Genomic DNA, 15,117 nt, shown 5'->3' on the forward strand with positions numbered 1-15,117 from the left:
CATTCCTTCAAGTAACTTCCACTGTCATGAAGCTTGTCATGGTAGGGTAAAGGAGAATGGTGTTTCACAGTCAGCAGGTAGACACTGTCCCTACATGGGTCCCTGAAGAGCCAATCTTTGACAGCCCAGCCACACTGAGTACAGAGTCAGACTGATGGAACGGGTTAAACTTTATTCACCTATGATTGTCAGAAGCTTTGCATTTTGCAAGAAAGAAATGCTTTGTTGCAAATAGTGGACACTTAGCTGAGCCAACAAAATGGCAAACAGGATTCAGTAAAGCCAATATCCAGGGCATTGATGGAGATCTTGCCAGAGACACCCGACGTTCCTGCAAAGAGTGATTTTATTTGAAAACAAAACAGAGTCTAGGGAGCAGAGGTTAAGGATTTCCAGGGCAACATAGACAGCACAGCAGATACTCGTTGGCTTCCAGAATTGCCTAATATCTATGTACTCTAGCATTTCATTTTACAAATGAGAAAACAAAGACTCAGAAAGGAGACAGTTACTTGTTGAATGGCTGTAAAATTGTTATATGAGTTTACAATGGAACCCGGTTCTAAATCACCAGCTACTCAGAGGGAGAACGAGGGGAAATCTCTCTTGTACGATTTACAGCCTCTAAAAACCTCACAGAAGTGTCATCATTGAATTGGTTCCAACTCCATGAAATGAGGGGAGAATGTGAACAGGGCAAGATGGAATAAAAGGAAATCAGAAGGATTCCTTTATTGAGCATCTACTTGTTCTTGCTTGCATCAGCTCTATGAAAAAGCCATTGATACTCCTTTGATTTACTGATTGCTGTTGTTTGCAACAGTGGGAACCGATCAATAGCTGATCTTCCAGCAGGTTTTTAGAGGCAGTAAATCACATGGCAAGAGATTGGTCATCTTTCTCCAGAGGAGCAGCTGACGGATTCAAATTCCATGCCTTCGGGATTGCAGTACAGCTTCTAACCACTAGGGGAAATAACTCCCTCAAGATCACACAGTTAGGGAGTGCAAAGCGAGAATTGAAACAGATCTTTCTATTTCCACAACTCTTGTACCCTTCCATTCTCCAGTAGCTATAGGGGGCCTCCAGGGTGGATACGTACTTGATGCATGATGAATGTCAGTAATTAATGATCCATTTTGAGGCTGGGAAAACTTGCCGAGTAAGCAAACAAAGAGAGGAAAATACAGCAACATCCTTTTTCTGACCGCATCCCATTTATGTCAGTATTCCCCAAAGCGGGAGGAGGGCTGTACCCTTCCCTCCCATCCCTGACAGCAGACACAGGGAGCTCAGTCTTGGTCCTTTCCATAAAGACGAAAGTGCTACCTTGCTCACCTTGTCTACCCTTCCTATCCCTTTGCCAGTGGTACCACCTCTTCTGTTATGAATCATGAGGTCTGTGGCTTGTGGCAGATCATAAATCAGGCCTCGGAATCTCGAGGACAAGTCCGAGGACTTTGAATCTTTAATATTAGACGTGTTTAAAGTGGTGAATATTTCATGAAGGGACTCTTGTACTTTAGCACATACTTAGTGACTCTCACAGCCTCCCCCATTTGGTAAATTATTTCCATCAAAACCTCAAGGATCTCAGTCCTTTCTCTTCATCCCTTTATCTCTGGCAACAATCAATTAATGAGATTACACATATTTATTTCCACAATACTCCTGTGAAAGATCCTGGGCAAGATGTGAGGGAAGAGAATCACAGAAAGCTCCAATCCAATCAAGAGTAAAGTTATATACTCACTAGCATCATATTTCTCTTCTTTTTTCTTCTCTCTTTCCATCTCCTGCCTCTTAACAGTCTTATTCTGAATACACTGAATGCAGTCTTTTGCTTATTGTTTACTCCACACTCTGTCTTACTGCACTTTCCATTGACCCAGTATTTATGAAGCCTGTGATTTTTTTCCAGAAACCTGTTAAATGCTAAGGGTACAAAGACAAACTGGAAATGCTTAATATATAAGCAGATTAGAGTTGTGGCTTTGTTTCGCTTCTTTTCCTTAATTAACATTCAAAATGATTTGTATACATTAAGACATAAACCATTTACAGTTAATTAGTGAAAACACTAAGGTCATTTGAAAAATATCAGAACCTCTACCAGTTGCCATTGACTTGATTCCAATTTCTAGTGATGTTGTATGTCAGAGTATAATAGCTCCATAGAGTTTTCAATGGCTAAGATTTAAGTCCATTAAAAAAAAGAGGTACTCCAACGGAATCCATAAATTATCCACAATATCATTAGTGTCACACACACACATAAAGTTTTGCTGAAGATTATTAAGGAATAGCTAGTGTCATATATATTGACACAAGATTATTTTTTAAAAATCAAACTGGATTTGAAAAAGGCTGTGACACAAGGAATATCCTTAATGATATCAGAGAGATCTTAGCTGAAAGCAGAGAGCACCATAAAGATGTTTAGGTGACTTTTATTGACTATATAAGGCATTTGACTGTGTGGATCACAATAAATTATGGAGAACATTGAGAAGAGTAGAATTTTGGAGTAATTAATTATGCTCACATGAAACCTGTACATAGACCAAGAAGTATTTATTTGAACTGAACATGGATTAAAATAAGGAAAGTTGTGTGAGGCTTGTATCCCTTTTCCATACCCATTCAATTAGTGAGCTGAGTAAATTTTTTTAGACACTGGACTATATTAAGGAGGATGGGTATCAGAAATGGACAAAGCTCATCAACAATATGCAGTATGCAGAGGACACAAACTTGCTTGCACAAAGTGTAGATGACTTGAAGCACATACTGAAGAAGATCAGAGATACCCTTCATTGTGCATTATATCTCAATATCAAGAAAACAACCCCCACAACAACTGTACCAATAGAGAACATCATGATAAATGAAGAAAAGATATAAGTTGTCAAAGAATTTTCTTTTACTTGGACCCACAATCAACATCTCTAGTAGCAGCAGTCAAGAAATCTAAAGATGTATTACAAAGTGGAACTCTTCTGTCAAGGACCTCTTTAGCAAGTTGCTGCACACTTTTAAATTGACGACCGTGCTTAGAAACACATTTTGCCATCATTTGCGGCAATGTGTTAAAGTCCTAAAGTTCAAGGATGCCAGTTTAAAGACAAAAGTGTGTCTAGCCATGATATGTTATGATATTTCCCATTGCTTCATAATAATGTGAAAATTGAGCAATGAATAAGGAAGACTGAAGAATAATTAATGCATTTTAGTTGTTGTGGTGACTAACACTATTGAATATAATATCGAAAGAATAAGCAAATATGCTTTAGAAGAATTGCAGTCAGGCTGCTAGTTGAGGCAAGGATGGTGCAATTTCATCACACATACTGTGGACATGTTGTCAGCAGGGCCATTTTCCCCCCCTTGGGGGAAAAAATCCCAACATCATACTTGGAAAAGGCTAGTAAGACTCTCAGAGAAATAGACTGACACAGTGATTCCAGACATGGTCTTGAGCCTGTTGGAGATTGTGAAGATGACACAGATTTTGGAAGTTCCCATCTGCTGTTCATAGAGTCACTATGCAGTCAGCTGGACAGCACCAGACACCCCTTAACAAAAACAATTTTTCAGGAACAAGTTACCAGACCTTTCATCTAAGGTGCTTGTGGTTAGGCTTGAACCTCTGAATTTTCTGTTGTAACCTAGCATGTAAACAATGTGTACCCTCAGGAAGTCTTTCATGAACAGCAAAAACATTCTCAAATTCATTGTCAAAAAGTTGGAACCAACTCATAGATGGCCTTGCATTGATTTTTCAGAGTCTATAAGTGACATGGGAGTAGACTGCCCATGTTTCTCTCTTAGAGCTAATTATGGATTTGAATTGCCACAGAATTACCCCCTTTGGCTTAGCAGCACAGCGCCTCCAAAAAACTGGGCCACTTGTTAAAATCAGGAGTTACAGGTAATAGTTGTTGAACGTCCCTTTACTATAGTATAGTTTTCCCCACTATGTTTTGTTTTGGTTAGACGATGTTGTGGGAGAAAAAAATCCAGTTCACAAAATATGTAGTTGCTGGCATGAGCTTGTTAGCACCTTGGCTGACAGTCCCAGTATTCTCCTTGTTTGAACAGATGATAGAAGTGATTAATTTTTGTTTGTTTTCTCTGAAGCGTGCACAATGCGAGTTCACCTAGTAACCCATGCTAACATGATCATGCTCTGCAACGTTGTGACATGTGAACCAGAGTATCTGTCCTTTTTTATCTTTAAAGATATTAAAGGAAATTAAAATCTACATTTTCAAGGTCCCTAAACCTCCTTCACTGGAACACATGGAACATGGTTGGAAAACTTTGGGTCAAGACCACTCCGAATCATGTCTCTGAGTATGTGAGTACAGGCGTCCGAAAATGGAGAAGAAGGCAATTCAATATCAATAGTCTGGAAATGCATCATTGTTTTAGCAGATAATTATTCATACCTATTTAACTCAAATATAGTAAGTGTCTGCTCTTCCTTAGGCAGTGGGAACAGCAAGGGAATCTCCTATGTACTTTCCCAAGGTGTGTTCCACAGAACAGGATTACTATGACTTGCTCTACCAGCAAAGTTCCCAAGGTAAACTCAGTCTTAGGCAAAACTTGTATATACTTTACCCTCATGGAAAACCACATTCCACTGGTGTGATGTAGCAGTTCCAAGTTATTTTTGTGAAATATGTGTTTTACTGAATCATCTCTGGACATGATACAAACACATTTTAGGAAAATCAAGAACTATCTGCTTCAAAAAAATAGTCTCTACCAAATTCCTTTGTGCTCTTCTCTTCTGACCTGGTCTTGGCACCATGGCTTTGGCAAAGAGGGCAGTGAGAAGAAGTAGAGCTATGCGGCTTTTAGCAGAGTGGTGACCAATGAGAGCACAGTCGGCACCCACAAGGACAGCAAGGGAGTGGGCTTCCAGGAGTGTGCTTCTCAGTTACTCAGAAACCCAGAGCCTCTCAACGAAGGAGATGGGAACACCAAACATACACATTGACCCAGCGCTCTCTGTACCAAAGGAAAAAGGAATATCCCATACCATAGTTGTGAACAATTGTCCAGAAAAGCTCTGGGTAACAAGCACTGGTTACCTGTGTGCCTGTCACCACTTTTAAAAATCTGAAGTCAATGTGAATGAAAACTAGCAACTGATCATCCCAAGAGTTTGCAGCCTTCCCATGGGTGAGCAGAGGGGAAGCCCTCAAATTAAAAAAAAAAAAAAAAAGCCTGATGGCAAAGTGGGTTAAACTTGGGACATTAAAAGAAAGGTTGGTAGTTCAAGTCAACCAGCTGCTCTGTAGAAGAATGAAGTAGTTGTACTGCAGGATTTATACCAGATAAACTCTGTGGAGTAGTTCTGTCCTGTAATATCACTGTGAATCAGAGTACATTGAATGGCTATTGCAGGATTGCTGTTACTGATCAGAGAAAGGAGGTAAGACAGAGCTCGTCTAACATTTTCACAGTATTAGCTCTGAAGCTAATCTAGCAAATGGCTTATGTATCAGCCAAATGAAATGAGTTTGAGCAGTAGGATACTATACTTAAAGTTGCATGGGAGTCTAACAAGCTCTTGTGCAGCCAGGTATAAGAATAGTGGCCAGAAATGTACAACAGTAACAAAATGGTAATGAAATAAATGGATGAGGAGGCATGGATCGATGAGTGCATGGATGGAGAGCATCAAGGAAAAGGGAGGAAAGGAGGGAGGAAGAGAGGAGAGGAAGAGAAGAAAGAAGGAAAAACAAGCATGGGGAGGAAGGGGGAAAGAAAGAAAGAAAAGAAAAAGCTATTTAAAGTAAACAATAATAAAAGTTACATAAAACCAAGAGACTGGGGGCAAAAATAATTTTCCAGAATGGAAAAAAAAAGACTTCTTAAATGAGCTGCAGTTTGATGGCGGGCTTATGAATAAATGAAACTTGTTTATTCAGGCAGAGAGAATTTGATTTGTTGGTTATTGTTTTAGTGTAAATGTAAGTTATCATAATAAAATATTTTTTAAAAAACTAGACCTCCATTTGTGGCCATATGACAACTTCTTTCCTGTTTCTCTCATTGCATGTGAGCACCCCAGGGCCTGAGCTGTCCCTTTGATCTCTGTATCCCCAGTATTTAGCGTCATGTGTGGTGTAACATGTGTCCTCTGGTTATTGAATAAATACATAAACAAATGAATGCACTCTTATGACCCACAATGACAAGTGGACACAAATACCCCTTTTCCACAGCAGGAGCGATGTCCACTTCCTAAGCAACACTTCCCTGAAAACTATGAACTTTAAGAAACGAAGACAGTAATAAAAAGGCTTCAGGTCTTTTGTTCATAGGGTCACTATAAGTCATGCTCAACTTGACAGCAATCAACAACAACAACTTCAAAATTAGACAGCTTACTCTTTTTCCTAGGAAACCAAGGAGAATTCTGATCCAAGATGGAAGCATTTCACAAGAGCCTTTTCTTCATTCTTTTACAGGAGAATGCAGCTGCCATGAAGGATTTGCACCTGACCCCATGCATAAACATCTTTGTGTGCGCAGTGACTGGGGACAGAGTGAAGGGTAAGTGGCAAAGGACATCAAGACAAGGACTGTGGAAGGCCCAATTCCACTTCTTCTGTTCTCTGCATGAACAGAGCTCTTTCTGTGAAAATGTTGTTTTGTCGTGTTGTTTTTTATGTTTGTTGTGTTGTGTTGTTCTGTGAAAGAGCTGTTTTATTGTATTGCAAAACTCAGCAAGGAGTGATCCGTACTTTCCCACCAAAGCACCTGTTAGGACTGCAGGTTCATGAGTAATGGATCTTCTGGAGATTGAGGCTGAAGTTCGTGCCACCCTTCCAGATATAACGAATCATACATAGGTTTCAAAATGGAACTGTGAGCTTTCAGAGTGGACACGATTTCTAAATGCGTCTCTAAGAGGGAGACCTCCTATTTTTTATCTAAATAAGGTGACCTTTTAATTACCTCTGATTGTTGGTTTGTTGTAAATCTATCTGTACGCAGTCTCCACATATAAAAATCATCTGCTTCTGATTAATAGCATCCCTTCTTGTCTTCCTTTTCTTTCTACAGACCTTGGCCATACACAACCCTTGAGAGGGGCTATGATCTTGTGACAGGGGAGCAAGCCCCTGAGAAGATTCTCAGGTGAGTTTACCGTGCTATTGGGGCTAATACTGGGGATAGAGAAGAATCTAATATGGAGACGTGATAATGGGTCCAGCTTATTACATCTGTGGGCCTTTAGACTGCGCTGAGTACAGGAGAAGGCTCAGTGGCACGAACAAAACATTATGCCTCCGGTTGCTATGGGAAACTCATTCTCATTTCTCAATCATCTAGTCTTATTAACTTGGCTTCTTTAACCAGGGGAGAAGCTACTTACTGATTAGTTGGTCAAATGTTCTAAAACTATTTTGTAGTCACAGATCCTCTTCCTACCACCTCTGTGACATATTTATGAAACTAATGCTTAAGTAAATAGGATGTACAACAAATTAAGTGACAAAGCTGAGAAAAGCTGGATCTTATTTGAAACTGATTAACCTTTATTCTAAAAAGCTGACTTAACAGGCACTTATGAAACACCAGGGAAGACTGAGCTGAAATAGCCCCTGTCTTTACATAGTCTAGTGTTTACTAGAGAGCTGGGACGCCCACTTAGGAAAAGAAAATGAATGTATCAGCTAGATGATTAGTAAATCTAAGAAATGCTTGTTTAAGTTTTTGCAAAGTTCTTCAGAATTTTGCCATGAAGAATGAAGGTGATTTTGTTGGACAGGGAAATGAGAAAAGGTCCTGGAATGGATGGGAGGGGGGCCCCTCTTTCTTTTTTTTTTTTCTTCCCAGGGAGTCCCCCAATGGAAACTCTTACATTGCAGGTCTACTTTCAGCTTGGGCCAAGGACTCTGGCTTCCTGTCAGCAAAAGCTTTGTGGTCCCGCCTGTGGAGCTGTCTATCAACCCTCTGGCCAGCTGTAAGACGGATGTTCTCGTGACAGAAGACCCTGCAGATGTCAGGTAGGGAGATTATCTCCAGTATCCTGTGCCAAGGACTTCTCCAAGCATGGAGAGCCACTTTAATTCAGGAACACATCCTCATACATGTGAAGGAGTTGAAGTAGGTACTTTCCAACTCTGTGATATAGAACACATTGTCAGATATGCTCAGCTCCTGACTCTTTCCTCCATTGGTGTATTCGAATGGCTTTATAGTCTAAGACTTTTATTGCTCTGCCTTTGTGTATATGTAAAAGGTGAGAGAAGCTAACCTATCACCTAGCTCATCATGGGAGCATTAATAATCTTACCCTATAAAAGATAATTATTTAGTGCTTTATCAGAGTCATAAAGGCAGATGAGAGAATATGATACTTCTATTGCGATTCTGATAGTAGGCACTGACTTTGAACTAATACATGAGTTCTCATTCCCCAAGTGTTTGGGTTTTTCCTTCACTTTTGGAAGGCTAGAAAATGTCTTTCTCCTAGTATACCTTACACTTTGTAGCTACTTTCATTATAGACTTAGCTTATTGTAATTACATGTTGACTACATATCATCTGTCTGATTATGTGGTGAATATCTCAAAATCCAGGGAAAAATAGCCTTTCAGCGTTTTAATTTCCAGTATTTGGTACATATGGGCATCTACTAAATGTTGACTGATTTTTTTAAGCCAGTGAGTTTAAGTGGATCCTGATGCTGTTCTGAAGCTTCCCAGTGTTGGTGATAGTGGTATTTTCTTCTCAAAATTTTATTAGGTTAATCACTCCAGAAATTTTTATTTTGGGTTTAAAAAAAATGAACTCTGGTTTTATTTTTTGATATGGCTTTCACTCCATTTATTGGCTCTTGAACTGATACTAAGAAAAATTTGATCCTTTTGACTCTCAGTGAAGGATGCTCCGGTAACCTAGTGGGTATATGGTTGTGCAACTAACTCAAAAGTCTGTTGGTTCAAATCCACCAGCTACTCTCGAGGAGGAAGATAGGCATTCTCCTCTTGTGCCATTTTATAGCTTCTGAAAACCAAATAGAGGGTTAACTGTGAGTCACTTCTGACTCAATGGCAATGTGTGTGTAAGAGGGAAAGAGAGAGAGAGATCCTCTTAATGTCTGCTGTACTCCATAGCTGTCTTTGGACCATTTTAGTCATATTGTCAATACATATTGAGTGTCTTAAGAAGTGCAGTGGCTGTTCAACCTTTTGGCTAAAATCAAGTAAAGAAGTCCTACTAGATTTAGATGTAACTTTAATCCCTTAATATTCAAGTGGATTAAGGCCTGCTAAATTCTCTTGTTTTATTTGAAAGTTGGATGTAAACTGGTTGTTTTTCATTTCATTCACAATCATGTGTGAGTAGATTGGATTTACTGATTTAGCTAACAATTAGCTGTGGGCTGGAAGCCTCTTGTTTAAGTCAGTCAGGACCTCTTGGGTGGGCTTCTGTATTTAAAAGTTAGCTGAGCATGGCCCTTGGGTCTGGTGTTAATTGTGTTTGGGAAGAACATTATATTAAGTGGTACAGCACCAGTCTGTCAGTTTGCTGTACTGAGGTAACTTGGGGTTGCTGTGATGCTGAAGTGTTGTCCTCTTGATTTCTGGACACAAATTGGTGATCACATCCAGAGCAGCTAGTTCAATAATTTTACCGTTCTGTTGAATCACCCGATTTTGCAGTGGGCATAAACATGGATCATTTCATTTGGTTGACCATGTAACCATCTTCCAAATTACTTGGCATCGAAGAGTGAGACCTGCTAGCAGTGCATCTGTTTGTTGAAACATCTTCATTGGAATTTGGAAAATTCTCTCATTTTATGCCGGTATCAGTACAGCTTGGACTTCTTCCTTTAATACCATCAATTCTTGATTGTACTCTTCTTGCTGAAATGGTTGAATATCAATCAGGTTTTTCAGAGCAGTGACTTTGTATTTTTTCCATCTTCTTTTGATATTTTATCATTCCATATTTTATCCATTGTTGGTTTTGTTAGGTACCATTGAGTCAACCTTAGCTCATCACAACCTTCTATTCAACAGGTCAAAATTTTGCTGAATCCTACAGCCTCCATTATCCGTCATTACATTCTCTGTAGGGTTCATGCCAACTGTTGTAGTCACTTTATCAGTCCATCCCATCGAGAGGCTTTGGCTCCATCTTTGACACGCTGCCTTTCTAAGCAGATCTCTTTTTATACATAGTGGTCCCTTCCAACAACATGGTGAAAATATGTGCCTCTCGCCATCCTTGCCTCTAAGAAGCACTCTTGACTGCACATCATCTACACAGATTTCTTTGTTCTTTGTCATTCTATGATATATTCTATAATCTTCACAAACACAACAATTCAAAACCATTGTATTGCAACTTGAGGCTTGAATTTTCCCCCTTTCATTTCTTTCAGCTTGAAAAATGCCGAAAGTGACTTTTTCTTCTGGGTTTTTAACATCAGATTTTTGCACTTTTCATTATAATATTTTATTTGTTGTTCTTGAACTGCCCTGTGAAATCTTCATTTCATCTTATTTACTCCATCACATAGCTACATTCTAGAAGAAACATCCAAGTTTGTTGTGAGGTTTGTTTTTTGTGGGTTTTTTTTTCCTTCTGACAACAATTTTCCTCTTTTCTTTCTTTTTAATGACATTTTCCTCTCTTCAGGTATGACTTGCAAAGATTTTCTGGTCCTTTATCATATGTTCAATGTGTGAAATAAATTCTTGTCTAAATTCATGTCATATTTTGGCTCTCACAGATTATATATATATATATATATATATAATTTTAGCTTCAATTTCAGCTTGCAAATGAACGATTACTGGTCTATTTTACTATTTTACTGTTACCCCTGGTCTTGTTGTAACTGATGTGATTTAACTTCAACATCACCTCCTGCCACAGATGTATTCAATTTCATTTCTGTGTATTCCATCTGGTGAAGTTCATCTAGTTACCATTTATGGTGTTGGGGAGAAAAATAGTTGCAATGAAGAAGTGATTGGTTTTTCAAAATTCTCTCTCGTAATTGCTGAAATGGTTTCTATCATGAAGACTGTATTTTTTCCACTATGAATCCTTCTATGTGTATTTCTTATTCAAATCATCAATCATATCAAAGCATCTTGCTTGAATATTTCATTGATTTCAAACAGTAAAAATGGGAAGACATCTTCAGTGTCTTTAACTTCAGCATTAGTAGTTGGTGCATAAATGTGAACAATAATTGTATTACCTTCTCAGTGGTGAGAAAATAAAAACTAGACCAATAGGCAACATTATGATAGAGGCAGAGGGAAAAAAAGATTAAAACTGTCAACAACTTCATCTTACTTGGATACACAGTCAGTTCACTTGGTATTAGCAGTCAGAAGATTAGGAGAGGCATTTTACTTGGAAAGTCTACAGTCAGGTACTTCTCCAGCTTCCTGAGGAGCAGTGATGTCAGTTTGAGGACTAAGGCGCACCTGATTCAGGGTATCGTCTTTTCCATCACTTGCCATGCATCTGAGAGCTTGGCAGAGAATAAAGATGACAAGAAGAACTGAAGCCTTTGAGCTATAGCATTGGATAAGAGTATCAAATATCTCATAGACTGCCAAAAGAACAAATAACTATGTCTTGGAGAAGGTGCATCCTCCAGTGTTCCTTGGAGGCAAATATGATAATGCTTTGTCTTACTTCAGACATATTGCTAGGAGAGGTAACATGTCATTCCTTAGAGAAAAACATCATGCTTGGAAAGAAGGGAAAGACTTCCAGCCAGATGGATTGACACAGTGACTGCAGCAATGGGTTCAAGTATGTAACTGACTGCAGCAATGGGCTCAAGACTGTAAGGATGTCAAAGGATAAGACAGTTCAGAGCTGCCATTCATAGGGTCACTATGAGTCATGCTGAAATCAGTGAAATCTAACAACAAAACGTTCATCAGCATTTTATATGTATAGATATTATCCTATTACTGACGGCATTGTACTATAGAATCAATCTTGAAATGTTATTTTTTTTTACTAGGAGTGTGTTGTCATTTCTCCTTAATTTATCATTCCCAGCATATTGTTTGTTGTTGTCATTGTTAGGCACTATGAAGTCAGCTACAACCCAGAGTAACTCTATGAACAACAGATCTGAGCCTAGCCCTATCCTATGCCATTGTCCCAATTTACATCATGCTCAAGGTCATTGCTGCAGTCACAGTGTCAATTCATTGTATCAAGAGACTTCCTCTCTTTCGCTGACACTCTGCCTTTCCTGAATGATGTCTTTGTTCAAGGGCCAGGCCTTCCTGACAACATGCTGAATATACGGGAGATGAAGTTTCACTATCCTTACCTCAAAGGAGCACTCTGACTGCACTGCTTCCAAAGCAGATATGTTTGTTCTTTTGAAAGTCCAAAATATATTCAATTCTCATTTCCAACACAATCATTCAAAGGCCTCAATTCTTCACCTGTTTTTCTCATTTGTTGTCTAACATTCAGATGCATAGGAAGTAATTTAAAATACCATGGCTTACTTTAGGCACATCTTAGTCTTTAAACAGGCATCCTTGCTTTTTCAGAATTTAAAAAGGTCCTTGAAAGCAGATTTTCCCAATGCATTGCATCTTTTGATTTCCTCACTGCTTCGGTATACTATAGCTGTTGACTGTGGATCCAAGTAAAATGAAACCATTGATAATTTCAATTCTTACTTTACCTGCCATGATGTTGCCCATTGATATACTTGGAGGATTTTTCTTTTGAAATAAATAGACTTAACATATAGTATAAATTGGTGACTGTAGTCTTTGATCTTCTTCAGTGAGAGTTTCAGGTCTTTATTTTCACCAGGCTAGGTTGTATCGTCTGCTAACATAGTTGATGTCATCAACTTAACATGGTTAAGTCTTCCTCCAAACCTGATGTCACATTGTATTTCATGTAGTCCAGCTTCTTGAATGATTTTTTCCCCCAGTGTACAGATTGAGTAGATATGGAGAAAGGATACAGCCATGCTGCATACCTCTTACTGATTTTAAACCAAGCAGTGTCCCCTTTCTCTTTGGATAACTGTTTCTTGCTCTGTCTATAGGCTTCACAGGAGAATAATGAAATGTTCTGGAATTCTCATTCTTCTCACTATTACCTATAATTTGTTATGATAGATACAGAATTTGTTATCATTAATTCTAAATCACAAATTCTAAAATCAGTACTACATTCTAGAATCATACCAATCACTTGCTGTGCATTTGAGAGCTGAACACTGAATAAAGAAGACAGAAGAATTGATGCCTTTGAGTCGTTCGGCTGTGGAAGAGTACTGAGTACCCTGCAGACTACCAAATGAATAGATTTATCAGGGGAAAAGTCCAGCCAGAGTGTTCCTTGGAGGCAGGGATGCTGAGGCTTTGTTCCACATTCTTTGGGCATGTCACTAGGAGAGGCTATCCCTGGAAAGGGTCATCATGCTTGGAAAGTCAGAGGGTCAATGAAAACGAAGAAGGCCTTCAGGGAAATTGATTGACACAGTGACTACAACAAAAAAGCTCAGGTGTGTCAGAGGTGATCAAGACAGGACAAAGTTCAGATCCTTTGTTTACAGGGTCACTGTAAGTCATACTTGACAGCACCTAACAACAAAACCAACAATTCTAAATAATTATGCAATTCAAAATGGTCAATACCAGTTCATTTCAGCTCTCTCAATACAGCCTAGGACATAAATGTTTATGCATTCTTTTTCATTTTCCACAACTTCTAGTTTTCCTAGATTCATACATCATATGTTTTGAGCTCTTATTACTAATGGGTATGTTCTGCTATTTATTTTCATTTTTACTTGTTCTATACCACCAAAGAAAAGTCTCAGATTTTATTCTATGTACATTAAGGTTGACTACTTTGATGAATTGCTTCTTCCCTATTCATAATTTTAGTGCCTTCCAAATTGAAGTGTTTCACTTCTGGCATTGTATTATATAAGATTCCACTATAATTCACACAGTTGTCATGATCCAGATTTCTCAAAAGAGGCTCACTTTCTGGTCTATCCTAGTCCAGAAGCTCTGCTGAAACCTTTCTACCATAGGTGATCCCACTGTTGTTAATAATTTGTCAGTGGCATAGTTTCAAGTACCAAAACAACATCCAAACTGCCACTGTATAACAAAAAGGTTGGCAAAAGAACATTTTACTATAGATTTTATGTGTATATGTATATGTATATATTTACATATAAATATGATTGACTGCTCTGAAAGCCTGCTGGAAGCTATAGGTAAGTTCTGACTCAATAGTACACATATAGATATTTATTTCAGTATGTCTATATATGTATATATAGGAAATAGATAAGTTTCAGTGTGAAAATATGTTACGGAGAATTATTTGTGTGGTTGGACGGAATGCTGTGATAAATTGAAAGAATAAGATCATCAGAGGAGAGTGTACACACTCCAGTAACAGTTAGAGGTTTATTGAATCTATTCTAAGAATTCTTTACCTGATTACTTGTAGGATGTGTTTTTGCCAAATGAAGTTAAAACAAAATTGCCGAGTACAGAAATGGAATGATACGTGAGAGTATTATTACTCCTCTTAAGCCTTTTCTCTACAAACCACTATGATATTTCTTTACATAAATATTGAATGTTTGTTTGATGAAGGCAGTAAATTATTAGCCTTAATCTGGCTATGGAACAACCACGCACCGCTTCTAAAATCTGACCTGTATTTTATCTCACATAATCCTGTTTGACTCACAACACAAAACTCCAAATTCATGGCTGTTGTGTCAGAACCTTCGCTTAGCTGCCCCTCTATTGTGTTTCTGAGGCAGTAAATCACATGCACAGAGAATGCCCATCTTTCTCCTGTGAAGCCATTAGTGGATTCAAACTGCCAAAGTGGTGAGGCCTTTGGGTTGGGAGTGCAACTCTCCATAGACAACACTAGCAAAGCTCACTCCCAACAAAGATGGACCAAAGAGCTTGCAGACATCTCTGCTGGAAAGAATCTCTACTGTGTAGATTGAGTTTTCAACACTGCACTAAAAAACCATATTTGACATGACATTGCCCAGACAAGCATATCACGGACATTTAAAGAATTAA

At 38.6% G+C, this 15,117-nt stretch overlaps 1 protein-coding gene across 1 annotated transcript in view; it reads left to right on the forward strand.

Moving 5' to 3' along the window:
- Nucleotides 1–15,117, forward strand: part of ASTN2 (astrotactin 2) — an 895,904-nt gene that overhangs the window by 218,622 nt on the left and 662,165 nt on the right. The window contains exons 5-7 of the mRNA XM_006890703.1: nt 6,489–6,573; nt 7,087–7,161; nt 7,908–8,033. Of these exons, the coding sequence (XP_006890765.1) occupies nt 6,489–6,573; nt 7,087–7,161; nt 7,908–8,033 (286 nt within the window). The remainder of the gene's footprint in view (nt 1–6,488; nt 6,574–7,086; nt 7,162–7,907; nt 8,034–15,117) is intronic.

This window comes from Elephantulus edwardii, unplaced genomic scaffold, assembly GCF_000299155.1.
Source record: "Elephantulus edwardii isolate Elephantulus edwardi_28Jun2011 unplaced genomic scaffold, EleEdw1.0 scaffold00092, whole genome shotgun sequence".
NCBI classification, from domain to species: Eukaryota; Metazoa; Chordata; class Mammalia; order Macroscelidea; family Macroscelididae; genus Elephantulus; species Elephantulus edwardii.